The sequence below is a fragment of the Lissotriton vulgaris genome, chromosome 2_2 (genome assembly GCF_964263255.1).
Source record: "Lissotriton vulgaris chromosome 2_2, aLisVul1.2, whole genome shotgun sequence".
Classification (NCBI taxonomy): Eukaryota; Metazoa; Chordata; class Amphibia; order Caudata; family Salamandridae; genus Lissotriton; species Lissotriton vulgaris.
This window is the reverse complement of record NC_141688.1, coordinates 22,852,127-22,877,841: the sequence shown is the minus strand read 5'-3', so window position 1 is coordinate 22,877,841 and position 25,715 is coordinate 22,852,127. Positions and strand designations below refer to the sequence as shown.

Below are 25,715 nucleotides of genomic sequence, written 5' to 3'. Positions count from 1 at the left end.
GACGAGCTATTGAATTTGGCAATCGGGTGGGTGTGGCTTAACGGAGGGGTGAGGGGCGGCGAATTGCAGGATGAATTTAAAAAGCGCTATAACGCGGCCATCACTGGTCGTTTTGTAGTGAAGGGATGATAGGAAATAGGGAAGAGGTGGGGATCAGTTAAAACAAGAGACAGGGTGGGTGGGAGTTGGGATAAGACAGAGAATCAAATCGTGTTTGGGTGTTATCAGGAGCCGTATTGCATGTTTGCTATGAGAGAAAGTGCATAGTTACAATGCCAAGTTGCATCTAGAACAGCTTTGTGTGTTACATTGAATCTGTCTTTTGTATTAATACACATGGCGTTCTTTTTGAGCATCAGTGCAGTTATTACCAAGAGCTGAATGGGAGCCAATTACCTCGAGTCTAATTGTGGTGGAAATGTGTTCATGGTTAGTGCTTCATGTAGGACATTTCCCTTGCTTTATTTTCAGGTGCCCCTAATTGCTTTAAGCTGGAGATGGAGCAGTTGTGCAGGGTGCGCTTCACATGTATGTCCCTGAAGATTAACGGCTATGAGGGAAGCTTGCAAAACACCAGCAAGCAATGGGAATGGTATCACAGCAGGTGTTGTCGTGGTGGCACCGGAAGCACCGGGCCTACCACCACAACTGGCATAGCACATGGTAAGTAGTAGCCCATCATACCGCCAGCTCAGAGGAGTCACACTGTGCTAACTGTTGATGTCATGTGCAGTGTGAAGTCCATTGTTTGCCAGCCAATGAACAATGTGAACATTTGCAAACATGCCACTTCAGCTTGTAGCTTCATTCTGCGCTAAAATCCCCCAGGCAAGACTGCAAATGGAGCACGGCTAGAGAATAGGAATACACATTCTGGGGCAAGCAGCAGATGGTTGGAAGAGGGGTACTAAGCAAATGAATCAATACTTGGTTTGTGTGCCAGTCCATGAAAAGGAAGTGACACCAGGCAAGTGCTACATAATGAGAAGGAAGCAAAGACAATGATGCCAACAAATGGTATGATCTTGTAGGGAGTATGTTTATGACAAATTAATATTTTGGAAACGTTTGACAGCAAGTGGTTATGTTTGAGGGAGCTGTTCATTACAGTTTTCTTACATAGACAGGAACCACCATGACGGTGGTTCTTGACAATGTATAGAGTTGTCCACCAGGCCGGTAGATATCTCTAAACTTGGGAGGCAGAGAAAATGGAGTAAACTTTTCCGCCACCGTGTCTGCCTTTACTCCGTCTGCTAAATCCTAAATCAGGCCCTCTTTCTAGAGTGGCACTGTGAGGGAAAACAATGGTTTGGAATACTACCCCGAGGGATTGCCAGTAGCTAGCCAATTTGCAAGCAGTTTTTCCCATCAACATTTGGGTGTTTGATTGCCAGTAGTATGCCTGGATACCAGAGACTGGCATAGCTTTCCAAGCCTACTAATCTAAATCATTTTGAATTCTAAAAAGTAGTACATTTGCATCCATTCAAGGAGTAACTTTCTACTTTTTTGGTAAACCGATCACTAAAGGGCATATTTACATAGAAATTGGGCAACGCAGGAAAGCAAGCAAAATTGCTGCACTGCGTGGTGTCACCTGAAAAGAGCAAAACTGCCATATATTCGAAGAAATGGTACAGTTCTAGTCTCTCAATGCATTGGCACACTTTGGACTGCCGAGTGCCAAAGCAGGCACCATTGCTCCATAGTGCAAAGGCGTCTCCGTTACGGTCAGGATAGTTTTTGTGCAGAAAGAGGTACTTCCCTGCACAAAAACTACTGGAACAAAAACTATTCTTGGAGGCTTTCTTCCATATGTATGTGTGCTGCAGAATAAAGCTACTATACAAAGAGGAAATAACGAGGACAAATACAAATATTTTCCCTCATTACACCAGCCTTAGGTAGGAGCGCCATTTTGGCACAAACCCTGGTCTAAAACTCTTTGGAAATATGACTTTGCATCAAAATCTATGCGTGGGTGCATGGGAAGACCCATGCACCAACCATGGACCGCCTACCTGACGCAATGTAAAACAAGGCTGCGCAGTGAACTTTGCTGCATTACTTTTTCTTTCAAAGCCTGGCTTTCGAGTCAGGCTCTGTCAAAAAGTGAAGGAACCCCAAGGCAAATTCTTTGAAAATCTCAGTCTAAATATATTTAAGTTCCTGCTCTGAAAAATTGACTAGTTAAAACCTCTTAGTGAAATCAAGATGACCAGAAAAACTGACCAGCTTCATGGCCCCCAGACCCAACTACCAAGCCAAGAGTGTATTTATTTGGGGATGTCACAACCAAAACAACCCCATGAAGCTATGCCCTTACCTACAGCACATGGTCTTTGAAAAAAGCGAGCTTGCAACACTAGAACCGAGCCCAGATAGAAATTCTGGGTATTGGAGGACCAGATTCCATGGGGCCTAGGCTCACATGCCAGTGAATAAGGTGACACAAACATCAGTAGTATTGTTTAGTAACCCCCATCCCCCCTTCCGGGAATGTGCACCTCACCACCTTTCAGGGGCCCAGGAGCAGAGGAGACCACCACACACTACTCTGAAAATAAGGACACACGAGTCCTACCCAAGTCTGAACTCCTTTTCATTGCCTGCAGCCAGAGGCATAGCTTAGGAGGGTGTTACACCTGAATATGCCTTGTTATCCCACAGTCTTTTTCTCCACAGGGATTTACAACGCGTCGTTACAACAACTGCGTTGTAATTCCGCATACCATTACTCCGCAAGTCGTAACAACGGAGGGGGACGCTGGATGTTGGAATAGTCTAATTTTCTATTCCAACTCCAGTCTGTGCCGACATTAGGGAAGGTGTTAGATTTTAAATTCAAAACCTTCTCCCCCCTCCGCCAGTCGTTGTTCCGACTTGCGGAGTAATGGTATGCGGAATTATAATGAGGTCGTTGTAACGACTGCGTTATAATTCTCTGCGGGGAAAAAGTTTCGTGGTAAACGTTGTTTACCGTTACATCCACCCAGTAAATGTATTTTCTGATAAATAGTTGGGTACAGGCAGCCCTGCCAAGTGGCACGCTTCATAGTTCACACTAACAGAAATCATTAAAGAGTACTGCACTCCAGCACTGGGACATTTTCTCACACATTTTTAGGGCTCTTTTGAGCTTAGCAGCAGTAGTTCTTTGTTTGCCAACCAGTGGAAAAAGTTACTTACTCCTCAGTGCAGTAGCTAGAAGTGTGCAGCCGGTGATAGATAATAGAAGGGCAGGAAAGGTTACCTTTTGTCATGGGTACACCCCCAAACAGTGTGCACTATTTGATAACGCTGATGATGGGAGCCCCTCCTCTCTGCAGATGCAGGTAATTTTACATTTTATGGCAGTCTCCTGCCAGTGAGCAGCAATGCCTCCGTGCAAGCAAGAAAATGTTAACAAAAAAAATGTGCACTTTCTTCTAGAGTTCCATGTTTACCAATGGGGCTAGTTTCTGATATGTATCTTATTACAGAGATTTTTGCATCTGTTTTTAATCACAATTAATGTCCACCCTACGTTTCACAAAAAAGGTAAGGAATGTAACTCATCAGCCCACTTAAACGTTGATAATGTCACACATATGCGATCTGAAAACTTGGCAGCTATGTACAGGGGCTTTCAGTCAGGTATGGGGAGTTGTCTGTCAGATAGCACTAGAAATTTCTACACACACACACAGACAAAAACGCACACATTGAAAGTCCTCAAAAATGTTGCTTATTTTACAAAATATTCTATTTTCTCTCGTAGTAATCCTACCGATCAGCATTCTTCTCCCTTTTAACTGCTCATTAGGCCTCTCCCATGAGGCCTGCTTGCTGTATGTATTTTAACATTATGTGCTGGCCTCGTTTTTCGGAAATCTGAAGACTCTCCAACCCTCACCCCACTACACCCAGCCCTCTCCAATCTTACTGACGAACTGTGCCCCTGCCTGCAGCACAACTGTGGGGCAAATTAGCAACGCCCAGCGATAATTATCGCTGGCCGTTCTTAGCGTGAGAATTGTTATCGCTGATTATTATCGCCATGCTAGAGCTTTATTGACAACGCATAGCGCAATGGCGATAATTATTACAGCGATAGCTTGTTTTCCATGGAACATCACTGGTTTTCCAGCGATGTTGCATGGAAAACGGCGATAACCTTGCTGATATGACCCTGTGGTCGTATCAACATAATCCACCTACAATATAAAATATAGGTAAGTCAGCATTTTTGCAGAAGTTAGTTTACAAGGTTGTTCTGCCCAGTGACGCCCACTTTGCATCTCATTAGAGATGCAAAGGGAGGCGTCGGGTAAAAGGCGACTAACATGCGCTAATGCATGTTATCACCCTCTTGTTAATAGGGTGAAAACATTATCTCCGCTTTTTTGGTTTTTAAAGCCAAAAAAGCAGAGATAAGGCCCTTGATAATATGCCCCTAAATCTGCACCTTCGGCACGCAACAGAAGAACATTGGGTTTTGGTCACTGTTCACTGTTCACTGATTGGACTCCAGCTCTTTGGGAAGCAGAAGTCTTCGATACAGCAGTTTGAAATAAGTAAAAGGAGACAGACAGCAATCAATAAAAACCCTTTATAAATATATAAATGCATGGGTCTTTCGGAGTTGCTAGAGGGAGCGTTCGGACTCGGAGGTGGGGTTTTCTCAGCTGGTTCTTGTTCAATGCTACAACTAAACTCGGTCACTGAGTTGAAAACTACCTTTTGGATGTAAAGGGCCTCATTTATGATGCATCATATTTACAGAATGACGCATCATGTTGCAAGTAGTTACAGATACCTGAGTATTTCTGACGTATCTGTAGGCACAAAAATGACTCATTGCAGGAGTGTCACAAAAGTGACACAACTCCAGCAATTGGTCATTACACGTGGGCAAGTCCCATGTTAAATGTGCCTGCGTCAATCTTACGACTGCGTCACTTCTAGGACCCTTTCTTGCGTGAAAACGCTCTCCCCTGCATACATTATACCTGGCGCAGGTAAACTGTGGCGAGGAGTTTACAAAGTGACGCATCTACCTTGATGCGTCACTTTGTAAATATGGCTCAACACGGCACATTTTTACACCGCTGGTGCGTCACAAAAAGTAATGCACCGGCGGCGTAAAAGTGAAGCAAGGGCCCGTAAATAAGCTCCAAAGAGGGAGATTTACTCAAAAGTCACTCAACGCAGCACAGCCCCATGTGAGGCTGCGTTGCTTTGGTGACAGGAAGGGAGTAAGGGCGCTGGCGCCATGCACACCCCTTAGCGCTGTAGCGCTAGAGTGTGTGCTAAGTGTAGCATAGGTTTTGTACAGGAAGAGTCTCCTTCCTGTTCAAAATACTACGCATGAAATGAGGGAAAGCTTTTCCCACTTTGTAAGCGTGCTGCACAGTGCAGCACACATGCAAAGTCAGAAAAGGAAGGAGAAATGAAGGCATTTCTTTTTCCTTGTGCCTAGTTGAAAAGGCGCAGTTTTCCCACGTTTAACCCTATCTACTGTTTCTAGTAAATTGGATTTAGTGTGAGAAATCTTGGGTGGTTTCATGGGAACGCCCATACACCACCCTTGGCACGCCCCCATAGTGCAAAGCAACGTGGAGCAGACGAAATCCTCTGCTATGCATTTCTTTTATGTTATTTCAATCGCTAGACAAGTTTAGTGCTGGAAAGTAAATTACAAAAAAAAGATTTTGCGTCGTTTTGCGTCAGACAAACACTGCGCAAAAACTTAGTAAATCTCCCCTAAAGTGTCTGATAGTGCGATGGGTGAATTTTTTTTATTTTTTACAATGCAATGTAAAATTGAAGCACTAGGTGGCGCCATAAGGCCATTCAGTTGTATTGCATAAATGTATACTTCTGAATTTCAAACCTGTCACTATCGGGCTGGTTTAGGCTTTGGGAGACGTACTACAGTATATCAGGGTGGTGGGAGGACATCAGGGGTGGCTGATGGTCATCATTCAGAGATGATCTTTTTGTGTTGCATCTGTTTGTGCCTTCTTTTTGTGTTGCATCTGTTTGTGCCTTCTTTTTGTGTTGCATCATGCCTAGGGTCATTCTCTCTGTACATTGAAAGGAACCGTTTTCATGGTGGTTCTCTTCAACGTGCAAAATGTTTGGCGAACGGCCGTCGTCTGTTTTCAAGAGCGTCCACCAAGCTTTTCCCTTTTTAATGGGAGTTTGCTTTTGAAAAATAAAAACGAATGAGCTACCACATCCTGGGAGATTTCTCCCAAGGTCTGTGTGTGTTGGAGGGTGCGGGGGGCATTATTATCTTTCAGTCCTTTACTGCCAGGATGTTCTGGCGAAGACGGACAGAAGAAAAGGAAACCATACCACCCACCCTTAATATAGACAGTGTAATGCCATCCGCCCTAGATATAGACAGTGTAATGCCGTCCACCCTATAAATACAGCGTAATGCCATCCACCCTAGATATAGAGAGTGTAATGCCGTCCACCCTATAAAGACCGTGTAATGCCGTCCACCCTAGATATAGAGAGTGTAATGCCGTCCACCCTATAAAGACAGTAAAATGCCATCCACCCTAGATATAGAGAGTGTAATGCCGTCCACCCTATAAAGACAGTAAAATGTCGTCCACCCTAGATATAGAGAGTGTAATGCCGTCCACCCTATAAAGACCGTGTAATGCCGTCCACCCTAGATATAGAGAGTGTAATGCCGTCCACCCTATAAAGACAGTGTAATGCCGTCCACCCTATACAGTGTAATGCGTCCACCCTATACAGTGTAATGCCGTCCACCCTATAAATACAGCGTAATGCCGTCCACCCTAGATATAGAGAGTGTAATGCCGTCATCCCTATAAAAACAGTGTAATGCCGTCCACCCTAGATATAGAGAGTGTAATGCCGTCCACCCTATAAAGACAGTGTAATGCCGTCCACCCTATACAGTGTAAGGCCGTCCACCCTATAAAGACAGTGTAATGCCGTCCACCCTATACAGTGTAAGGCCGTCCACCCTATAAAGACAGTGTAATGTCGTCCACCCTATACTGTGTAATGCCCTTCATCCGAGAGCCCCTACTTCGTTGATCCTTCAGGGGAAGGTTTCTGTGAAAGGAGCCAACAAGGAAGCTCAGTCAACTAAAAGTGTATGGTCACCGGTCTATAAATGAGGAGGGCGGTCTGAGATTTTGGCAGACTGGGCACTCCTCTGCACCTGAGATGGAGTACTTACGTCTGAGTTTGAGTTGAGAGTGGCTGTCTTGTCTGCTATGAGAGAGTAGGGTTGCCTTACTGTGTAGAAGCAAAAACTGGTGCACCCAATTATGCTACATAATTTGTCCATGGGGAGCAGCATCTGTGGTATCAGAGCCTCACTATCACTTCTCCGGGCACGATTCATAGGAGAGCCAGGGAACTTTAGCGCAAGACGTTTATGAAAAGGAAATCGAGTGACAGTGTCCCAAAGCGAACAGTTTGACACCTCCTAGAGATCAAAATTACACAGTTGAACCGGGGTATAGTACATTTGGTGTAGATATTTAAAAATGGATAATTCTGAGATTGCAGTTTGATGTTAATTTGCCTGTAAAGGTACAGCAGAAGTTCCGGGATGAGTCAGAGAGTTGAGTTCGAAGATATATTGAGAGAGGTATAGGATGAGACATAGAGCATTGCATTAGAGGGAGTTGAGGCTTTTTTTTCTGTCTTTCTACAGTAGGAGTAAAGTAATACATACATAGATACATCACTACATAGAAAGAGTATACAGCAATGCCGAGAGCTAGTTTCTGGACGAAAGTGAAAGCCTACAGTGCTTGTTTACAGTAGCCTTGCTCCTCAAATACTGATGCTGTATTGCCATCTCTCTAGGGACACTCAGCTTGAAAACACTCGACTTGCTAGCTGCAATGCTACATCCGCTATGCTTTGCCTCTAGAAACGTTGATCCCTCGCAGACTGTGCTGACCCTGCTCCTCCTGATTCTGAAACTGACCAACGCAGACACCACGCAGTCTCTTCTCTCTGTCTTATGATGTCTGCCCTGCCACCATTTACTTTGGACCCTCACCCTCACACCTCCTCACCCTCACACACCCTCACATCCCCTCACACCCTCACCCACCCTCACAAACCCTCACTCAGTGTCACTCACCCTCACCCACGCTCACTCACCCTCACCCCCCTCACCCTCACAACCCTCTCACCCTCACTCACCCTCACACCCCCACACCCTCACACACCCCCTCACCCTCACACACCCTCACCCTCACACACCCTTACCCTCACCCCCATCACACTCACCCCCGTCACCCTTACCCTCCCTCACCCTCACACCCCCTCACACCCCCTCCCTCACCCTCCCTCACCCTCACACCCTCTCACCCTCACCCCCTCACGCACCCTCACCCTCACCCACCACATCACTCAGGAACACCACCACATCACTCAGGAACACCACCACATCACACCACCACATCACTCAGGGACACCACCACAGCACTCAGAGGCACCACCACATCACTCAGGGACACCACCACATCACTCAGGAACACCAACACAACACTCAGGAACACCACCACATCACTCAGGGACACCACCACATCACTCTGGGACAGCACCACATCACTCAGGGACTCCACCACATCACTCGGGGACACCACCACATCTCTCGGGGACACCACCACATCACTCTGGGACACCACCACATCACTCAGGGACACCACCACATCACTCAGGGGCACCACCACATCACTCAGGAACACCACCACATCACTCAGGGACACCACCACATCACTCAGTGACACCACTTCATCACTCGGGGACACCACCACATCACTCGGGGACACCACTACATCATTCGGGGACACCACCACATCATTCGGGGACACCACCACATCACTCGGGGACACCACCACATCACTCGGGAGCACCACCACATCACTCAGGGGCACCACCACATCACTCAGGGACACCACCACATCACTCAGGGACACCACCACATCACTCAGGGGCACCCCACATCACTCGGGGACACCACCACATCACTCGGGAGCACCACCACATCACTCAGGGGCACCACCACATCACTCAGGGACACCACCACATCACTCAGGGGCACCACCACATCACTCAGGGACACCACCACATCACTCAGGGACACACCACATCACTCAGGGACACCACCACATCACTCAGGGACACCACCACATCACTCGGGACACCACCACATCACTCTGGGACACCACCACATCACTCTGGGACACCACCACATCACTCTGGGACACCACCACACCACTCTGGGACACCACAACATCACTCAGGGATACCACCACATCACTCTGGGACACCATCACATCACTCAGCCCAACCACATCATCACTCAGCACCACAACAGCATCACTCAGCACTACAACAGCATCACTCAGTACCACAACAGCATCACTCAGTACCACAACAGCACTGTCCTTGCTTGCTACCAACAAGCATTGCCATAGCCATTGGACTTGCATTAGGAAAGTGTAAGCTATTGGGTTTGTGAATAACAATGCTATTAATTTATATATTTTCAAAGCCAACACATATTAAAAAAAAATTGTCATTTACAATACCAATAGCTCACACTTTTCTAATGCGAGACCTATTGCATTGCAAATGCTTGTTTTTCTTGTAAGCTGAAGTTTTGAGGGGAGGTGCAAATCTTGAGCGGAGGTTCCTTTGTTGTCTGTATTTGGTGATTTTATTCTTGATAAAAAGTGGTCCTGTTCCATGTATTGATATGTGGGTGATACAAAGCAGCTGGAAGGTGGATCTTCTGGCAACTGGTGACCAATATAGGGACCTCAAGGCAGGGGAGGTAAATGGAGCTGCCAATTAAAGTTACATGGGTTTTGATGCTACCTTGGCAATAGCCACACCCTGTTGCAACCAGGCCCGGACTGGCCATAGCGGGCACCGGGCAATCCCCCTGTGCGCCACAAGGGTGGGGGCCGGTGTTAAGCCCCTGGGGCCCGATTTTGTTACAGGGCCGTTTTTGCAGCACCGGCCCTAGCAAAGTGCTTGGTGGCACCTCCAACCCAACAAGTGAAGAGGGAGGGGGGTGGGGGGGCGGCCGAGCACTTTGCCAGAGCCGGTTTTGGCTCCCAGTCCAGCCCTGGTTGCAACTGGCAGATCGGATGGCTGCAGCGAAAAGCAATAGTCTATGAAGGAGACACAATGATGTAAAACAAATCTCTTTAGGTTGGCACAGTGTATGCATGCTGGCAGCTTCCCTCATTGGATCTTTTCAACCAAAAGAGAACGGACTATTTTGGGACACTGTGGATGCCATGTCCAGTATATCACGGGTTACAGGCCAGTTTGGTGGAGCAACAGAGCAAAGCCATCCTGTTTCTCGGGGCAGTGATATGCATCACACTGTAAGACAGACCGCCCACTAATTAAGTGGGAAAGCAAAATGGTCTGTTTTCATTGGCTAACACATGAAATGTTAGAGGTGATAAATATATTTTCTGATTTATAAATAATGTGTACTCAATATCATGAAAAATGTTCATTAACAACAAAAATACTGCACTAAGCATAACTGAGCTTGACTAAACTATGGACGATCTTGGCCTACCCTCCATTTTGAATTTCAGTGCAGCCATGATGTGAGTTTTTATTTCTCCTCTCATTGCATGTAGAAAACATTACTTTATTGAAATTCTATGTGTTGACATGTTGTTCTTGGAGAACTCTGGAGGAAACCTTTTTCAACAAATTAAGGCTCTTCCTACCTGCACCTCTGTAGGCCTATTCAAGCATAAACTCTGTCATTGTTTTAAGTATAATTAGATTTGTACTGTCACATCCAATGCAGTTAGGCCACAATGAGGTATATATATTTATTTAGGGGATGATTTTAGGATGGTGCTCGATGATGCTGCATTACATTCTGTATTCTAATTTGTAAATCTGTGTAACAATTCAATCACCGTATGCTGACACTAAGATGTTCACTGTTTGTTTTGTTATAAAAGGGTGCTTTAGGGAAACCAGACAAATCTGGTTTGCCCTGACTTTAGAGGGCAGACCTATACCAGTCTGCGTCTTGCTTAAAACTGTGACCATTTTTTCTCCAAGGCTCAGATTTATTAATCAAAGCACGTAAAGGAATTTGCTGTGGTGCATTGTGTGAAAGAGAGAGAGCAGAAAAGCACAATTTGTACATAGCTATGGCACACTTCTGCTCTCTCCTTGGGCTGGTGCACTTGTGGCAGCCTGTCTCCAACATAAGCGCCCCTGCTTCACGACACAAGGGTGGTTGTGTTGTGGTCATAATAGTTTTTGTTCAGGAAGGAAAACCTCCCTGCACAGAAACTATTCTTAAAGGCGTATTTCTCTTTGTATATGTGCTGCAGAATCCCATGCTGATCTATCATGCATTTTTACTAACCAGTATTTTTGCCTTCTGTATTGCATTTTCATTATTTAATAAACCTTTATGGTTTCTAAACTTTACTGCACTGGAGCATTTTTGACCTAAGGCTTCTTTGATTGACTATGCTGATCCATTTGCATTAATCTAATCTCCTTAGGGACACATTGCCTCATATGTTCTTAAGGACAACACTTAGGGACATATTGCCTCATATGCTCTTGAGGATAACACCGTCCCTGGTCCTGCACAGGCACTTAATTTAAGATTCACTGATAATATAGCAGCAACAGCATATTAGAGTGAGACACACAGTAGGAGCTAGTTGGGCTAGAGGTAGATGAAAAGTAAATGTGTGTCTTAAACGAGGAAAGCGGACTTGAACACACAATCCTGTCACTGAACTAGCAACTCCACCTGACAGCCTTGGGGTAGTCCCAGGCATATGTTGAAGTGGTGCAGTGGCATTACAGCACAAAGAAAAAGCAGCCTTTCTGTTGTGTAGGTACAACAGGAGGCCTAATGTCATGACATAAGTGCTTGGCGCAATGGTGGTGTCTCCAGGCACTGCTGAGAGAGAACTTTCTGTACAGAACTTTGTTGTGATCAAAGTCATCGTCAAGAAAAAAAATCCAGCAAAATCAGAGCTCATTGTATGAGTAGTGCCTGAGAAGTCTTGTCATGTGCAACTCTCTGCTAATCCCTGTAAGGCACATGTAGAGTAGGCCTGGGTGGTAAATTCCGTTCCACTTGCGGAATTTGGGTAATTTTGCGTTCTGCGGAGAACACGAAATTGCCAAAAATTCCGCGATCTGCGGCTTCACACAATTTTTTGCTTGTTTACGTTTTCAAAATGTGTGTTTGTGAGATATTTCTCCCTGAGCACGAAAACAGCGTTCGTGAACAGGAAAAAAGCATCGCGAACGGGCAGAACAAGCAAATTTCGTGTGTCGCAGAATTTTTGCGTGCTCGCTGAGATTTTTCACCATTTCGTGGAGCTTTGCGTAGCACGACTACGCAAATTCTGCCCACCCCTAATGTAGAGATTTCAGACTGCAAAATGACAATGTCTCAGGTTGGAGCTAAAGGCTTTCAATTTATAGGCTATGCAAACAATGCATGCACCTAATTGAACCTCATGGACCTCCAGTCCACCGGGCTGAAGAGTGGCTCTCCTCCTTAAGTGATTCTAGAAAAGAAGTAGAAACCTTCGATCAGAGAAAGGACAACATAGACCTCTAAGACCACTACCAGGTAACCCATGATGGTCGAGATGCGAGGAAATTGTCGCACTGATGCAATGAAGAGGGTAGTTCTCTTCCTGTGGAACACATGGTCCTGTCGATTAAAAAAGGTAAAAAGACCTCCAGATGATTGGCAAAGTGAGCAGATGTTAAACTAGATGAGACACCCAAGTAGAACACAGATGGACAAAATCATCAGAATAGGCTGTAATCATCTTTGATGCACTGCTGTTCTATGGGATTTTTGGCTGTATCGGCATAAATCCCCAGCACTAGCCAATGTCTCTACTTTAAGATTTTGCAAAGTCTTTGCACGTCTCACCACCTTGATCACTGAGACCAGTGTGACTGGGTCTTTTGGTGTAAACACACACAGTGCCCAGGTGCCACACTGGATAGTTTGTGCAGTATAGATGTCTACAACCAAACAAGAAACTCATATACTGGACACCAACCAGTGAATACTGCTACTGCAACTTTATAAGGAAATAAGATACAGCACATAAAAACACTTGTATCACCACAGCACTAAAAACCACATAGTGTGCCGACACCACAGTTAATTCAATACTGACCGTAACTTCCATAACTTAATGACAGCCATCTCATTTATGCAACATAGTGTACACTCCTGGTTTGCTCCTACAAGAGAATCAAACATCCCACTGAACACACTAGATAAAACATATGACATCCGTCCAACACAGACTGTCACACAGGTTACAGTATCACTAACTGCTAAGAAGTAACACACACAAACGTCAAACAAACCACATTCGATAGAGGTCCATGCATGCACACAACATATCACAGATATGCCACACAGATGGAAATCACTTGGCTAACGACAGTATTAACTGCTTAGGAACAACAAACAAACATCCCATAGAAACCTGTATACAGGTCAACGTTCATCCAGCCGGGGACTTATTTACAAGCCCATTATGCTGCCAGTGCAGCACTTTTTTTGATGCACCGGTGACACAATAGGCTTGCCCATATTTACAAGGCCACGTAAAGTCACCCTGCATGACTTTTCATGGCCTTGTAAATATGGGCCCTTTTCATCGCATTACTCTGGTGAAAGGGGCGTTCATAGGTGTTGCTGTGGGTGTTCCATCAGATTTACAACATTTTTTAAAGCTGGGAATGCTTCAGAATTCAGCGCAACAAGGAGAAATATGTTTATTTCCCTTTGCTGTTTCCTCTTTCTGTATGTGCTGCAACGCATAGAAAGAGGCAAATGCCATTAATATTTGCTTTTGTGCAGGAAGGTGTCCCTTCCTGCAGAAAAACAATCTTCCCCACAGCACAGGGACCCTTGCAAGGTGACGCAAGGGTGCCTGTGCACCAGCGCAAGGGAAAGCAAAGGGATGCGTTGTATTGTCTATGACGCATCCCTGTGCGTTGAAAATGATGCAGCGCGGCGCAGCAAAATGGCTTGCAGTACCACTCTGTACCCCTTTCTAGTAGATCGGGCCCTCAGCGGTTAACTCATAAATAGAAAAACTATACATACACCTACAACCCTTTGAATAAGATACACCCAGATAACCCGGAATATGACCATGACCCAATGTTTTTAAAACATCATCACAAAGTGAATCAGACGATGTTCTGTGAAGGGAACCCCAGAACCACGTGGGGAGCCACTAGAATGCCAAAAGCAGGACCAAATTGTGTATCTGACACGCTGTGCGCTTTACAGATGGCAGTAACATACCATCCACTGATATAGTATAATATAATATATACGATACCACAATATGTAACACAAGAAACTACTGGACCTTGACGAGCTAGTCTCTAAAAGTGTACTAACCACATCAACTACCAACCATGTTTTTTTATTGGGACAAAATTAGAACATAATGTTACCAAGTTTTTAGGCAAAGGTTACAGTCTTCCTTCCAAACACGAAACACTGATGTATCAGTCAGTCAGAGGCTTCTGGCAGTGGTTTGGTACCGTATGCAGGAATATTTGTGCAAACCTACACATCACAGGCTGTATTCATTCCATCGCTTACTCAGATTTTCCTCTTTTTCTAGTCAATAATAAGTATGATAGTGATGGGAATTTATTCTGTTACTAAAGTGCCAAGAGACAATTCAGTTTGTAATGTATGCGCTATGCATGATTTATATTTCAAAGATTGATAGATCTCTGAGATTATTCCAAGAAATCAGAGACTTTAGCAGGCGACAAGTAGACGTTTGTGCCCCGCTGCCGTCGCAGTATATTTTTGCTTCCCAATCCTCAGCAAAGAAAGTGAGCCAAAATCAAACATATTTACAGGTCTCCTTTTCACCTGCTCCTTGAGCCACTGTCTAGTCACACTTAGTAACTGTTGCCTCTATCTTTCCCCTTTGTGTAGGTCAGGCGTCAGCCAAGAGCTTTTGATTTTGCTAAAATTATATGCATCAAAAACGTATGAGATGTTTCAGCCAACCATCTTCATCTATAGATCTTATATTCCCATTTTAATTTCTCCCACAACAGCATACAGCATAGGGGAGCTCATATCAGCCATTAGCTAACTTCACTGTGTGTGAGGGCATCCTGCCCTGACACAGAGAGCATATTTGCATATAAAGTGATTCCCTTAGGTGGCAGCGTCTACTTTAACAATGTATGCTTTTTGACATCAAAAAATATTTTTGCGTTTAACCAATGATTTTTTTTTAATTGACGTGACCCTGCAACATCTCCAGCAATAAAGTTTTTCAAAAACTTTGACAAAACAAGCATTTTGGCAAAATCAAAAAGCTTGTAGATAATGCCAGACATATTGTTTTTTCTCAAACATCTTTTTGTTATCATTTTGTAATATACATCGTACACGTTTTCTCTAAGAAACATACATGGTGTCCGCTTGAACCCGTGAGTTCGTTTAGAGAGACATATTGGTTTTGTCAGTGCTTGTAGGGACAGTTGCTACCGCAGCTTAGTTTATCCCAAAATTCGTTGTTTAATTCCTGCCCTCGTGCTGACCTTGCCTAGACGCGTACTAGCCTACGTGCTCCCGGTTCCCTGAAACCCTGCTGTCTCTAAAAAGCAGATTGTGCTGAAACAGAATTAGTCTCGTGACGTCAGGGTGCAGATAGGTGGCCCTTTGAACAGGGCGCCACTGACTCCATGCCACAGAGAAAAACATTTACAATTCTGGGCTTTTTTGTTGATCCGAGAGATATGAGCTCTGGAGGGACATGGCCACGGACTGAGGGTCAGAGGAAGCTGTACAATGAATACAGAGGTAACTCCCCCCAAGACCCCCCCCCCTACCCGACCATGTCACTCCAGACAGGGAAGTCAGTTCAGCAGGGAGAGGATAGATGGCTGGAAAAACAACACACAATAAAGTATAAGGACTTACCTGTTCTCTTCTGGCATGAATTCAATCAGCGAGCTGGAAAGAGAAATATGCAACAGCAGTAAAAAACAAGCACTGGATATGTAATAGGTCTCACATTTGTTGGAGTTGGCGCTATTGGTTCTGTAAATGCTAATGTTTTTTACCTGCGCAATAGATATGCCCTCCCCACCTTAATAACACAAAGAACTCCGTAGAGTGTTTGTTTCTTTTATGTACAAACAGCTGTACTGACCTGATGTGATGAGAGAAGCAGACATTTGCTCCATGTGTGCTTTTTAGTTACCAATCCTAGTTGATTAGGGGGACTGGTATGGTGTCAAGGGTGTGGGAGAGCAAGCAACAGTGGGGACAGAAGCAACATGCAGGAGGGTGGGGGTTAGGCAAAGCAACATAGAGATGAGAAAACAACATTGGGTGGAGGGAGGCGGAGCAACACCCGTTTTTAGGTCTCGCCTGGCGTTAGCAGCACGCATGTGCTGTCTCGCCATGCGAGTACCTTTTGTTATCGATACAGTTTCCAAACTCACTTAAAGGCAAGCCCTTGTTTTCAATTGGCACGCATCTTTGTTTATGGCAAACGCTGATGGGTGATTCAAATCCAGGCTTTCAGGTTACCGCCTTGTCCACTTTTAGGACGGCCCATGTGGATAAGCCCACGCCATCTTGCTTTTGCTTGTAGCAATAGCTTTGTATTGTCATGGCAACCAAGCTGTGCTACTTTTTTTTCCGCACATTTGTTGACACACGCAGCATTTATTTTTTTACACATTTGTTGACACACGCGGCATCCAGCTTGCCAGAATTATGTACATGCGGTATGTAGCTTGTTTTAAACTGCCCCTTTAAAAATCCTCACGCCTTTAATGCATGCTCCTTTAATTTCCATTGGACGTAATCAGACATGACCATCTGTTGTGCTCCGGTCAGAGTTACTGCAATGGAGGTGCTATGCAGCTTTTTGAGTGCAGGTGTACTCTCAAGTCGATGCCACTCGCCATCAGGGTAGGTTAATATTCATAACTAATATCGCTTTCATGCTGATTTGTGCCCCTTTGCTTCCCCACCACTTCACCCTCGTGCTATATTTTAAACTTGGCTGAGCGTAGCAGTGCCAATTCATTGTAACATTTTAACAGTGGTCCAGTCCTTTCGCTGTAGCAGGTAAAGGAGAGAATGAGTCAGGTATTCTTGGAAACGCGGGCTTGGAGGTGTGATGTGGTGAAAGTTGTACACCAGCGTCGGGGGCACAGTAAGGGCAGGCATTATGCTTCTATACCTAGAAATAGACCACTTGCCAAACTCACAAAAATGCACAGCCATATCAAAAAGTGTCTAAAGTGCATTTACACTTCGTCAGGGACAGTAAGCGCTAAATAAATGCAAACAAAATATGTACAATTGAGTGGCTTTTAACCGCTACGATACATGACACTCATCTGTCATGGAAAGCTAGTACTTCATTTTTGGGTTCCCACCCTAATGTTTTGGTGGGGTCAACGTCAACGCACCCAGCTGTAATTCCAGCAGAGCAGCCACCTACTGATAGACAAGAGCATTTAACACCTGCTAAAACTCCTGTTCAGACTATTGCTGACGTCCATCAAGATACAGTACCTCTCCTGTTTCCTCCATTGCCTCACAGCATCCCGTTAAGAAGAGGAACAAACCTTTGCAATGCAATAGGTCTCGCATTAATGCGAGTTTAACCCCTTAAGTGCTGCCTCGGTGCATTGGCCGACGGCAGCACTACCTCCCCAGTGCTGCGCACGACCATTGGACGTCCATTCAGCACTAGTTCCAATGGACATCGCAGCACTGGGGAGGAATGTTTAATAGCATCTATGAGGTTAAGCTATTGGTATTGTAAATGACAATGCCTTTTATTTATGTTTTTGAAAAGCAAAACAAAACAAAAAAGGCATTGTCATTTAGAATTCAAATAGCTCAACCTCGCATAATTGCGAGACTTATTGCATTGCAAATGCTTGTTTATTCTTACTATGGTGCAATTGTTTGTTGCTCTTTTCAGTAACTTGTGTTCTAGCCCACAGTGAACATCGGCCCTGGGGGTGTTCATCTGTTGGTGCACAGGCTGTAACTGGGGCAGCGGTGCATGTGATTCTTATGTGGGGGGCTGGAGGGGGGGGAATGTCTGGGATGTGAATAAAGAGGCTGTGCTCGCCCAAGAGCAGGGAGGTCTCCTCAAAGCGCACATTCTGACAATGTACTAATACAAGCATCGATAGAAGGGAGCCTGCAGAACGATCCCAAATATTACTTAAGTGCTTGAATACCTTTGGGCCGAAATCACGCTGTAACAATCGGCAAAATGAAGAAGTTGTACACTCAGGGGGAGCTTTAGTTGAAACAAAAACCAAATGGGAAATTAAACGAGGAGGCAACAGATGGGCAGCGATGGCCAACCAAAAGGATCAATTTGTGATGTCTCGTGCGTGGGAACCAAGTATTCAAAGGCGGGACAGATTGACACTATTAACCAACCACAGTATAGGAATGTTGAAAGGCAGGCCAACCAACTAATCAGAAGCGCTGGGTGTGTTGAGAAGCCCATAGACTGAATACAACATACCTCGCAGAGCAGCGCATGTGCTGCCCAGGCTCGACCTCAAAAGAGAAAAACTAGTCCTATTCATAGGGAAACTCGACACACAAATGGGGAGACATTCAGAATACAACTGGGTGAAACTCCAGACTAGTGCTGGGAATTCTAGTGAAATAGAGGCAGATTCTACACTCACAAAGGTATTCGGCCCGCCATACTGCTGGCAAAGAGATGAGTTAGTTAACACGTACCATACTCCACGAGGGTGGTTGTGCAGGACTACTAATTCATATGGCGCTGCCTTGTGAGATGCCGGTTCAGCATTTATCACATGGTAACTAGTGAAGAGCCTCTATTATACAGTGAGCTGGAAATAAACATAAATACTCTGCACAGCGTGGCTTCAAATTACTCCCCAGAATATAGGAGGCTGTTCCAGATAACTTTTTATTCCTGTGGGAGAGGGAGAAGGGTGTAGCCATTTAGGCAGCACTGGGCGATGCATGGTGGGAGGGGGACCAAAGCCCCACTTTGCCTCCTCCCTGTGCAATCATACAGTGCATATTATTCTGAGGGTGACAGGTTTGGGGCATGTATGTAGGTATAAACCTTGCATAGATGTAGCCAAGGTTACCCTTCATCTCTTCTCCCTCATCAAAGTCTGTAACTTAGGGTTCCTCAGCTTCCAAGAAAGGAATGCCCACCTTTTTTTTAAATCTCCCTCCTCCTAGGAGGCCATAAAAATAGGAATGTACTTAGAGTAGCTCTTGGTTGTGTTCTTTCTGACATCCTCTGAGGATGCAGTTGTAGAGCTTCGGGCCCACCTTGTTTTCTCATATAACAAGCATTGGCAAAGCCAATAGGTTTTGCCTATGTGAGACCCATTGGCTTTGTCAATGATTTTTCTACATTGCACAACAGCGCAGGCTGCTGTGCAACATGGCTTAAAGTAAAGAAAAAAAGTTCTATGATGTGGCCTGCATTGACTGCGTTATAGCGTTATTTTTCTTTAGGCCCGATATATCTGGAATAGCACTGGAGAGGTGGGAGGAGGGAGGAGGGAGGAAACAGAAACAATGGGGAGCATACGAGAGGAAAGCAACACCAGGGATGTGCATGGGACGAGGGAGAGAGCAGCAATGGACAGTAGGAGGAGGGATCGGGGCAAACAACACAAGGGAGCTGCGGGGGGAGGGGAGGGATAAGCAGTAACAGACAGCGGGGAGGAGGCCAGGGGAATTGACGGGAGACCTTACAGTTTCATGCACTCTACTATAGTGCTTTGCAAAAAGTACAAAGAAAATACCAGGAGCAGCACGTGGCCAGTAGAAGGACACGGGCACAAACAGGGAGCAGTAATTGGTCAATGCTCCATGGCATAGACATACGCCCGAGAAAAAAGCAGAAGGAGCTGAGCAACCGGGGGGAAGCAGGAGGCATGACCAGCAAGGAAACGAGAATGATGTTGAAACAAACTAATGCTAACTATAAGCTTGTTTTTAAGCTTTTATTATTCATAATAGATTCCGCTACCATAGCAGATTGTATCAATTGTTCGTGATTATAAAGTTTGAACATATAGCCTACTGTGCTAGAAGGCATCTTGGTCTCTTCATCAGGACATATTTTCTATCACAGACACAAAATTCACATTACTTGCTTTTAGACAGCCAGCCAGGAATACTATAGTGACCAGTGAAAAGCGCTCTAATGTCACTGACTGTGATTTCCGTGTACGCAGTGTATTACACATGTGTTCACCGCTCATATGGTATTACTGATGAGCTGCATAGAAGTCATATCACTCAGCCTAATGAATACTCTTGAGACTAGCCTGAGCTTTTTGCTGTGCGGCATGATCCCATCCGGGTTGGATTGGTGATTCGTAATGCAATGTCAGGAATCCTATTGGAACCTGGCCCCATCATTTCAAATCTGATCCTTTGAAGATATATCTAAAGACTACAACATCATAGGAATTGGAACTGCTTCATAAGATACTCACTCTATGCTGCTGTTCCTGTGACTGTGTGGGAAGTACCGCAGCTTCAGGAATTCGAAGACCTCTTTGGGAACATCTTGATTCTCCCACAACACACCCTGTGCAAAAAAAACAAGACAGTAAATTAATACCCCACTGCAGGGCAAAGTTGGAATAGTCATGATTAGTACAATAAACCCCAGAATATAACAAAATTAGCCATATATTTCTAAATGAACAAAGTTCATCTAATTTTCTTTTCTTCAATAACCATTAGAAGAACATGTCAGTACTCCACGTGATGGAGCAGATCTAGTGATCAGTGATGTAAGGGTAAAGGTGCACAGCTGAACAGCTCACAACAGATACCATGTTGGCCTTTTATACAGTTCATTGTGATTCACCCGCTACAATGCTAAGTTTGGTTTTCATAAATTGTACATTAAATGTGCAGCCATTAAACTAATATCTCAATGTTTCAACCCTAATTCGGGTACTTAAAGGCTGTTTCTTCCTCAGGACAACAGGATGGTAGCATTCTACAATGTAATAAAGCACGTATTACCTTTTTCTACATTCAATTTCACCAAATCTCATTTTTTTAACAGTGTAAGAAGGTAATTATTGAGTCTGAAAAATTAGGTGCAGATATATGGGCATCTGTAATTAGGAAAAATGATTATTTTTTAGTGATCCTCTTTCTCTTCTCATAATGGTCGACAAGTATAATATATGACCAGAGAGCATCCTAGGTGTCAAAGTAAAATTTATAATTACCGGTGCCTATGGATATGCACTAATCACTGCACAACCAAACAGAAATTAACCACAGCTGGAAAATTTGACACCAGGTGTATGGATGTCTGCCATGCTGTGTACTTTATTATTGCGCCACTCAATCCCTTCATGTAACACTCTGCCACAGGCAAAGGCAAGGCACAGAATAGGAGGAAAGGTTGGGAGTGGGTGGACCCGTTAAAGTGCGTTTACAAAACAGGGTTCACTTTCAAGCACTTTTAAATTAACCTGACAAATATATTGCTGGCCATAAACCTACATGTATGGCCCAGAATACCTCCATGTTTGCCTCCCAGCAATTCACAACAGGATTTCTGGCAAGTGTAAATGGATTTACTTCTGTGGATTTCTCCACAACACGTAGAGAGAAAAGTGCAGTAGTAAATCCCACGGCAGGGTATGGAAGTGGGCATTAGAAGGAGAGGTCAGCCTTGGAAGTTTGTGAATGACCACAAACATGTACATTAGTGGACATTCACAAACTTTGATGTGACCCCTTCCCAACCTAGAAATGGTCATAAATGTACTAAAGCTGAGGGCTAGCGTAACTCTGATTCCAGAAAGGGAAGGGGAGCAGATCATCTCCAGATATGGTGGGGTGGTAAGGGAACAACTTTCTCATAACAGTTTTCCCCACAGGCATAAGAAAAATGTGTATTTGTACAGTAGACTCCATTTCCCCTCTGCGGGAATCTATGTTCTGTAGATGTCTCCACAGCTGGAGCCAGAGCCCGTGGGATGCTTCACATTCCCAGCGGCATGCCTGGGATTCCCTCCTTCCACCCACCTGAATGTAGGCTTCCAAGGCCTGCCGCCTCTGCTCCATCATCTTCGGCAGCCAGTTTGGGACCCGCTTGGGTGGGAAGTCTGGCACCCTGCAGGCCTTTTTTATCTAAAAGACAAACGTTAAGGAAGACATTTTCTTAGCAGCTCTAAACAGGATGACCCCCCCTGAGGTCTTCAAGCAAAGTGACAGCACAATGCAAAGCTGATGTCATCAGTACTGTGAAGTCTGTATGTTAACTAAATCAATGCATATAATATGGGGGATGTTGCTGATGTTTAGAAAGGTGGATCAGCATCTGTTACTTCTTTGAGTCTGGCTTATTAGGGATGCACTTGATGTTAACTGAGATAGGACTACGATGGTATTTATTTAGGCCACTGTCTCCTCTCCGTAGTGTCCTATTCTCTTTCACGGCTCCAAGCTTCCTACCCTGAGCAGGCTTTGCTTTCTTATAGCCCTAGGGACAAGAAAGATGATGTTATAATCAGCAACGGACCACTGCATCTTCTTATGCAGCTGACCTCAAACTGGCTGAAGACGGCTGGAATGCCAGAAACCGGTCCTCGGAAGCTTGTTTCCGGTCCAAGGAAGACATGGATTGGCAGTTCGGGCTGGACTATTCCCATGAGGCACAGGGTCAGACTGATTTGCATATGGCCATGTCTGAACTGGGGTGGCAGAGTGGGCTAAAGAATGGTGATGGATTAAACCCAGATCTTTTGACTGGGTGTGAGTGTTTGAATGATTCAGATGCTCCGTCCATCACCACCCCCTTTTGTACCACTTTTGTGCACCATAAGTGTAGCAGGGTATGCTCAGACGTGAGTCCCTTGCTCACTTTGCCACTGGATTCCAGCAAGCCGGGCTGAAGACGGCTGGAATGCCAGAAACCGGTCCTCGGAAGCTTGTTTCCGGTCCAGGGAAGACATGGCTTGGCAGTTCGGGCTGAACTGTTTCCATGAGGCACAGGGTCAGACTGATTTGCATATAGCCATGTCTGAACTGGGGTGGCAGAGTGGGCTAAAGAACGGTGATGGAATAAACCCAGATCTTTTGACTGGGTGTGAGTGTTTGATTGATTCAGATGCTCCGTCCATCACCACCCCCTTTTGTACCGCAACCTCGAACTGACAGCATCTCGAACTGACAGCATCTCTCCAGAGAGAGCTGCAAAAGATGGCATCCAATAATGGCCGTTGGTTGGAAACTTTAAAGGCATGTTTCTACTTTCTGGTAACTCAAAACATAAAACACTGCTTTGAGGAAGACTTGATAGAGAGGAAGAATTGGTAGTTCTCCTTCAGTAGGCACCACAAGTAGTGCTTTGCAATGTCCATCCGCCAGCCTCTCCGATTACGGCCTTGTATTATGCCTCATGAAAGCCGCGCTCTTTGGCAGTGGCTCTGTGGCAGCTCTGGCCTGCAGGCAGCACCTGGGACCATGGAACAGTGAACAGCAACTTAGAAAGCAGGATTCAGGAGTGTGGCCAGGGACAAACGTTATTGTGCTATCATTTCAATTTCAACCTAGCAGCCAGAATGAGGAAGTATCGAGCAGATATTGACCATGAAGTAATGCAGGATGCAATGTAGGGGCCCGCGTCAATTTAATATCAGTTTTGCCTATGTACCTGCCTCCTGCAACGATGGCCCAGGTGAAGGGAGGAGTCCATAATTGAAGGTGACAATAGGTAAAAAATAATAGAGACAGAGAATGAAGAAGAGAAAGAGAGTGAAAGCAGCGATAGAGTCAACTGGGGCTGCAGGAGAGTAAAGGAGCAGAGGAAAGGTAGAGATGTACGTTAAGGAGAGAAAGAGAGCATAGTAACAGGCGACAGTCAGTGTGTTGAAAAAAAGGAGGCGAGACAGAGCATGGAAAAGGAAGGGCATTCCTCACCCTCTTGTGGAGCGCATGGAACTCACTGTATCGCCTCTCCAGGGAGTGCTTCCGTCCATTGAAGAGCACATCTACCTTGAACACCTGGGGGAGCAGAGAGAAGAAAGGTCTTTCAGCAAACAAGTTCAAAGCAATGAAGGAAAAAGGTAATAGGAACTGGACCCTAATAAACATGTTTTTTTCTTTCTTTGTGATCCAGTGTATGGAGAACTGAATATGGGACATTATTGTGCAAGGACTCGTAACCCTGAATGGTCAAGGGATTATGGGAAAGGTGAGTCTGTCATCTATTTCATTGAATGAAGACTCCAGATTGTCTGAATGGCAAATCTACTTCTATGGAGCAGGGCGCAGGGTGCTTCTTGTTCCTCCTCCAGGGACGGGAGATACTCGTGAATCTAATAACAAGCATTAGCAAAGCCAAATAGGTCTTTTATTTCACGACTCTGAGGTCCTTGAAACATGCTTATCCTTTAGCATACTAATTATGTAACTTGGCAGAACTCATTTTTTTTTTAAATAAATCTTTATTGATAAATTTTTTCCCATTTTCTCCCCTCCCTGAGAAATAAAAATCCATATGAAGCAATAAAATCTATTGCATATACATTCCGAACCAACCCCCCACGCCCCCAAGCTTGAGCATATACGTAAGAAAAACAGTAATTAAAGAAAATAGAACATGGTAAATAATAAATGACATTTTGGTATCTGAATGATAACAGTGAACATAAGATGCATTTTCTCACTACATTTGTAAACAGAGTAAATTATATAATAAAATAATTATCAGACCGGATTCAGTATCCAACGTGTTAGTGGGTTCCATATTTTCAACCCTATATTTTGACTCTTTCTACCTTTTTTCCGTATATAGCTTTTTCAAGATTATATGTTGCCAGGAGTCTGGCTCGCCATTGTTCGAAAGCTGGAGGATTATGGTCTAGCCATGCTGTAGCCAAACACAATCTGAATACAGCCGTAGCAATAAATATAAGCCCTTGAATTTCCTTTGGTCGCTTGTCTCCATCTAGACCAAGTATTAGTTCAGTCGTAGTGATTTCAATTTGTGTTTTAAAGATTTTGGATAAAAAAAATTGAGATTTTCCTACAGATTGTACCCAGTGTGACACAAGTTGCAAATATGTGTACGATATCTGCCTCATAATGATTACATCGAGGGCATTCTGTACCTCTGCCTGACCCCCATTTGGCAATTTTGTTCGGGGTATAATATAGTTGGAAGAACGTTTTATAGTATTGGGATTGAAGGTTGGCAGACATTAGGCATAGTTGAGATGCTTTAAGTGATTTCTCACAAGTATCGTCCATCACGTCTAATTTTTCCTTCTAGTTTGTTATAAATTTTGCGAAATTATCTGGTAGGGCAGATAAGGAGTTATTGTATATACAGCCAATTTTTATCGTGGGGTAAGAATTATTGTGTCGATCAGATAAATTTTCCCAAATTTTGCCTGGCCTCCCCCTTTCTTCATTAATAAATCTCTAATTTGTAGAAATTTGGCAGAACTCATATACCTTCAGAGTTTTCCTGAATGTAGGATGATGGTTGGTTAATCAAAGGTCTGCTGACCCCTTTCTAAAAGTTCATCAAAAGCAGATGGAAAATTGATGTAAATGAAGTAATCAGGCTAATAAAAGAATATAA

The 25,715-nt window shown here is 44.5% G+C and overlaps 1 protein-coding gene across 2 annotated transcripts in view; it reads right to left on the bottom strand.

The window, feature by feature from the left end:
* SNX22 (sorting nexin 22) overlaps window positions 1-25,715 on the bottom strand; it is a 134,067-nt gene that overhangs the window by 5,433 nt on the left and 102,919 nt on the right. Inside the window, exons 2-5 of one of the 2 annotated variants that reach the window (XM_086959207.1) lie at window positions 24,047-24,130; window positions 22,151-22,255; window positions 20,590-20,684; window positions 16,022-16,054 (exon numbers count right to left, since the gene is read on the bottom strand). In XM_086959207.1, coding sequence (XP_086815333.1) covers window positions 16,022-16,054; window positions 20,590-20,684; window positions 22,151-22,255; window positions 24,047-24,130 — 317 coding nt within the window. The remainder of the gene's footprint in view (window positions 1-16,021; window positions 16,055-20,589; window positions 20,685-22,150; window positions 22,256-24,046; window positions 24,131-25,715) is intronic. The other variant, XM_086959206.1, reaches the window with a different exon arrangement.